The sequence below is a fragment of the Argentina silus genome, assembly GCF_951799395.1.
Source record: "Argentina silus genome assembly, chromosome: 10".
Lineage (NCBI taxonomy): Eukaryota > Metazoa > Chordata > Actinopteri > Argentiniformes > Argentinidae > Argentina > Argentina silus.
Window position 1 is genome coordinate 16,738,709 of NC_139664.1, and position 5,279 is coordinate 16,743,987.

The 5,279-nt window shown below is 47.7% G+C and overlaps 1 protein-coding gene across 1 annotated transcript; it reads left to right on the top strand.

Annotated features, from left to right (window-relative positions):
- Positions 1-268: 268 nt before the first annotated feature.
- Positions 269-4,980, top strand: LOC310811317 (G-protein coupled receptor family C group 6 member A-like; the record flags this gene model as incomplete). The annotated part of the gene is made up of 8 exons (XM_083679436.1): positions 269-465; positions 861-1,158; positions 1,250-2,011; positions 2,159-2,374; positions 3,144-3,267; positions 3,573-3,877; positions 4,067-4,703; positions 4,976-4,980. The coding sequence occupies 8 exons, from the start codon at positions 269-271 to the stop codon at positions 4,978-4,980; spliced, it is 2,544 nt and encodes an 847-aa protein (XP_083535562.1).
- Between the last annotated feature and the right edge of the window lie 299 nt (positions 4,981-5,279).

Sequence of the window (5,279 nt, forward strand, 5' to 3'; positions counted from 1 at the left end):
AGTGAGAGGAGGGTGGGGTTAAGCATGCATTAGATGAGAGTGTAGCAGTAAGCAACAGGTGTATTCATATTGACGATGCTGACAGGAAACTGAGTCAGTCTGCCAGAGGTGCTCACTGGGTGTGTAGGTGAGAGGGGGACCAAGGAACAGAGGGAGGGAGAGACAGACCTACAGAGACAGACAAGCAAAGACAAAGGCAGGAAAGGAAATAAGTTAGTGAGAAAACTTATGAAATAGAGAAAGAGAACCAGAGAACCTGAGAGGAATAATGGTCCACATGTGTGATGTGTTGTTCCTGTTCATCACACTGTCTCTGCTGGAGGGAGGACAAGCCACTGTGGAGAGATTCAAACCAGCAGGAGTCACAGCTCCCGGCGACATTATCATTGGGGGGCTTTTCCCCATCCACAGAGGGTTGGAAAAATCCACCCACTACTCTGCCCCCCATATACCACGCTGTGTCGGGTGAGTGTCCATGATAGAGGACGGGGTGTCTCTCTCTTTTTCTTTATCCTCTTTGCTCTGTGATCTGACTTCCGCTCCATCTGGTTAGATGCCAAACTACATTTTGTTGTCTCAGTACTTGTACAATGACAATAAAGTTGAATTTAATCTAATCTAATTAGTCTGACCTAGTGAGACTATTTTCTAAAATATCCCATGAAGAGTGGTTAACTGCCCCTGTGAGTGTGTGTGTATGTGTGGGTGCGTGACCATTTGCTTGTCTGCATATATGTGATTTGTTTTGCACGCACATGTATGTGTGATTGTGTGTAAATGTGTGTGACAGAGGGAAAGAGAGACGATTTGCGACTTGATTTGCTCTGACAGGTAAATGCTTTATTTGCCTGCTATAACAGGTTCAACACAGGTGGTTTCACCATGGCCCTGGCTATGATCCAAGCTGTAGAGGCTGCCAACAGATCTCCTGTCCTGGACCAGCTTGGGATCAGGCTGGGCTACCGCATCCACGACTCCTGTTCTGATGTCACCACTGCACTTAGGGCTTCTGTAGACTTTACCCAGAAGTCAATGGGCTGTGGGGGCAGGGCAAACACCTCCATCTGTAACCAAGCTATTATGGCTGTCATTGGGGGATCGTATTCTGAAGTGTCCATTGCTGTTGCCAGGCAACTGAACCTGGAGCTGATTCCACAGGTAATCAATAAAGTGATCAATTGATACCATTTAATAACAGTAACAGTGTAGATGACTGACCAACATATCTGAGAACACGTTTTTATTGCAGATCAGCTACTCATCTACCGCCAACATTCTGAGCGACAAGACTCGCTTCCCTGCGTTCATGAGGACAGTTCCTAGTGACCTGTACCAGACGCGAGCCATGGTCAAGCTCCTGAGTGACAGAGACTGGAACTGGGTGGGCGTAGTCATCACAGATGGAGACTATGGACGTTCGGCCATGGATAGCTTTGTGTCACAGGCCAGGGAAATGGGCATCTGTGTTGCCTTCAAAGAAATCCTGCCGGACTCCCTGACCAGCGCTGTGGTTGACCATGCGGTCAAACGGGCGGCCAGCACCCTCCGTAGTAACACCAAGGTGAAGGTGGTGGTGTCGTTCGCCAAGCCCCCACACATGAAGTATCTGTTCCAGGAGCTGAAGGACCAGGGGATGGTGGAGAGGGTGTGGGTGGCCAGTGACGGCTGGTCCACCTCCAACGAGGTTCTGGAACAGCTCAACCTGACAGACGTAGGACATGTGGTGGGGTTCACCTTCAAGAGTGGTGACCTAACCCCCTTGAATCAATACATGGAGAGTCTGGTGGTCAGCGATAATGTCACAGGGAACAATTCTTTCCTGGATGAGTTTTTCAACCTGCAGGGTGGATTGGGAAACCCCGGGCTGGTGTCGAAGGTAGTGGGAATCCTGAAAAAACAGGCGGATGTGGTCTTCAGTGTGGAGATGGCTGTGAATGCAGTTGCCCATGCAGTGGCTGATATCTGCAGGACCAGAGACTGCAGGACACTGGACACAGTCCAACCCTGGGAGGTACTGCACTTTACTTTACTTTACTCTACTCTACTCTACCCTGCTCTGCCCTACTCGACTTGAGTTTCTTTTGAGACTTTTTGTTCACACTGATTTGGAATATACCGTGAAATCTCACGTGACTTACAGTATGTGCATTTCTCTCAGGTTCTGGATGCTCTGCACAAAACACAGTTTGAGCAGGAGGGGAAAAGCTACAGGTTTGATGAGAACGGGGACATCAATCAGGGCTATGACATCACTCTGTGGAGGTCTGACAAGGGGGCCATCAATGTCCATGAAGTCAAGGCTGAGTACCACACAAACAACAACAGCTTCACCTACACCAATGGCCAAACCAGGAAGCAGCTCTGGGACCTGAGGGTAAACTCTCTTGACTGTAGTGTTCTGTTTCTGTTGGTGTGGCTGGCTGTCACCTAAATAAGGTTGTTTTGCAAATTCATAACCCATATTTACAATTGACCCACATTTATGGGATACACACGTAAGCACACGCACGCACGCACATTTGATTATGATAGTACATGTGAAACTTTGTGTCAGAGGTTGCGGTGCATTTCTGACCTCATGCCTCCTGTGACGTTTTAGTCGTCGTGAGTTGTTCCTCTCTTCCTCAAGTCTCCGCACCCCTTGCTTGCAGAGCAGGCGCCAGATGGAGCCTTTGGCAGCAGTATCCTCCAGTTTTGTTAGGTTGAATTTGCCCTTTTTCAGGGATGTTTTTAGCTGATCCCTATAGCATTTTTTCCGGGCCCCTGCAGAGTGCTGGCCTAGGTGCAGTTGGCTGTTTCGAGTCAGGCGGTCCTTTCGGCATTCTGATCACATGGCCGAGCCAGCAGAGTTGTAGCTGGGTTTGTCTGTGTTGTTGGCTTTTTCTTTTTTTTCTCACGCATACTGCAAAACAAAACTATAAACTCAACAACAAAACTGATTTAAGGCTTGCACAGTTTGAATACAATATGCATACTTCAGATCGGGTAGATTGTACCCAATAATGTGCTTTCTCCTCAGTCAGTTGAGTTTGAAAACAATATTTGCGCTTTCTTCAGACCCTGAAAATAGTTTGAATATAAAATAGTATTCATCCTTGAAAAATAGTAATACAATACAATCTGACTGTGAATGTTGTCCTCAGCATGTGGTGTCCAAGTGCTCAGATAGCTGTGTTCCTGGAGAGTTTAAGAAGACAGCTGAGGGTCAACACACCTGCTGCTATGAGTGCAGCAACTGTACTGACAACCACTACTCCAACAAGACAGGTTAGATTCCTCGCCTTTCTATTCACTCTGACTGGCGGAGGATGTTGATCATATCCTGCCATTACTTCATCATGGAGTTGTTGTGGATTTATTCTGTTTTAATTTTTCTGACAATATGAGGCATGATATTGTCATCATTTTTGTTTCAATGTTCTGCCCCACCATGGGATATCTAACTACAGTTTAATGTTCCTCTATGGTCAAAACACTCTTCCTATGCTTCCCCATGTCCACATTGCAGCATCAAGTTATAGCCTACATTGATCATTGCTGATGTTAAAACAATTGACTGTGTCTGTCCTAAGACACGGACGAGTGTCTGAGATGTGACCCAGAGAGAGAGTGGTCTTCAGCAGGGAGCTCCGTCTGCATCACCAAGACACTGGAGTTCTTGAACTGGAATGACGGCTTTGCTGTGGTCCTGCTGACCCTCTCTGCCCTGGGCATAGTCCTGGTGCTCATGGTGGGAGTGCTGTTCCTGCACAAGCACAACACCCCCGTGGTGAGGGCTGCCGGTGGCTGGCTGTGCCAACTCATCCTGGTCTCGCTGGCGGGAAGCTTTGCCAGCGTGCCGTTCTTCGTGGGCCGCCCCAGCAACCTCCACTGTAAGGTAGGTTATCTGTTACCTCTATTACCCAACTAGAGAGCCAAACAGAGCTGAGCCAAGCTGAGTTGTACCGGGTGGTTACGCTGGTTACAGATCCACTTTAACTTAGACTGTATTTCTAATGATCAATTAAGGTAATTAATTAATTATTTCAGTCAGTCATTCATTCATTAGTTTGTTTGTTTGTCCCAGGTGCGGCAAGTGCTGTATGGCATCAGTTTCACCCTATGTGTCTCCTGCATCCTGGTCAAGTCTCTGAAGATCCTGTTGGCGTTCCAGTTCAACCCAGGGCTAAACCACGTGCTGCGGAGGCTCTACCAGCCCTATGCCATCATCTCTGTCTGCGTAGTGCTGCAGGCCATCACCTGTACACTCTGGCTGGTCCTCAAGAGTCCTTGGACCAAGATCACTGTGCTCCCCACCATCTTGCGGGTGGAGTGCGACGTGGGCTCCTACGTGCCATTCGGGGTGATGCTGGGGTACATTGCCCTCCTGGCACTGGTGTGTTTCATCTTTGCCTTCAAGGGGCGGAAACTTCCGGAGAAATACAACGAGGCCAAGTTCATCACCTTCGGCATGCTCCTCTACCTCATCTCCTGGGTGATCTTTGTGCCTGTCTACGCCACCACCTCTGGGAAGTACCTGCCAGCGGTAGAGATGGTGGTCATCCTCATCTCCAATTACAGCATCCTTAGCTGCCACTTCCTCCCCAAGTGCTACATCATCCTCTTCAGGAGGGAGCACAACACCAAGAGCGCCTTCATGCAGTGCATCAAAGAATACTCCAACAAGTGCACCATCTCAGTCTCAGAGAGCTCTAACATACAAGGTGAAAACAGCAGTCAGTACTACTGTGCCAGTCCACCTTCCACCTTCCTGCCCCAGCCAACAGAACCTCAGAAGAACCTAACTACACTAACCCAGAACATTGACAATGCCACCCATTGTGTCACAAACAGGCTGACTCGACCTGGTCGTCTTACACGGTGTTTTAGCCTATAACAGACCTGTGGTCCATTTTCTCTGTTAATATCAAACTGTGTATCATGCTTCAACCATCCTCCTAATCTCATCCTGAACCTCTGTGTTGTTGACCCATAGAATGAGAGAAGGAGAACGTTGAGCCATTCTAAATAGCCAGGCCACACCAATCCATAAAAAAACTGATCAAAACGTATATATATGAAATCACTCTCCGATTTTATCCACATAATTTGGGCACAGCGTTTGAAACAACTTAGCAACTGAACAATGCAACCTAGCAACTTGATACGAGACCTCCTTTCTAATACGCTATGAAAGTATGTACATCACAAACTGCAGAATGTAAGAACTGGAGACAATCGTCATTTTTGGAGACACTGTTATGATTGCAACAAAAGTCAATCTGAGCAGTAGGTAAGGA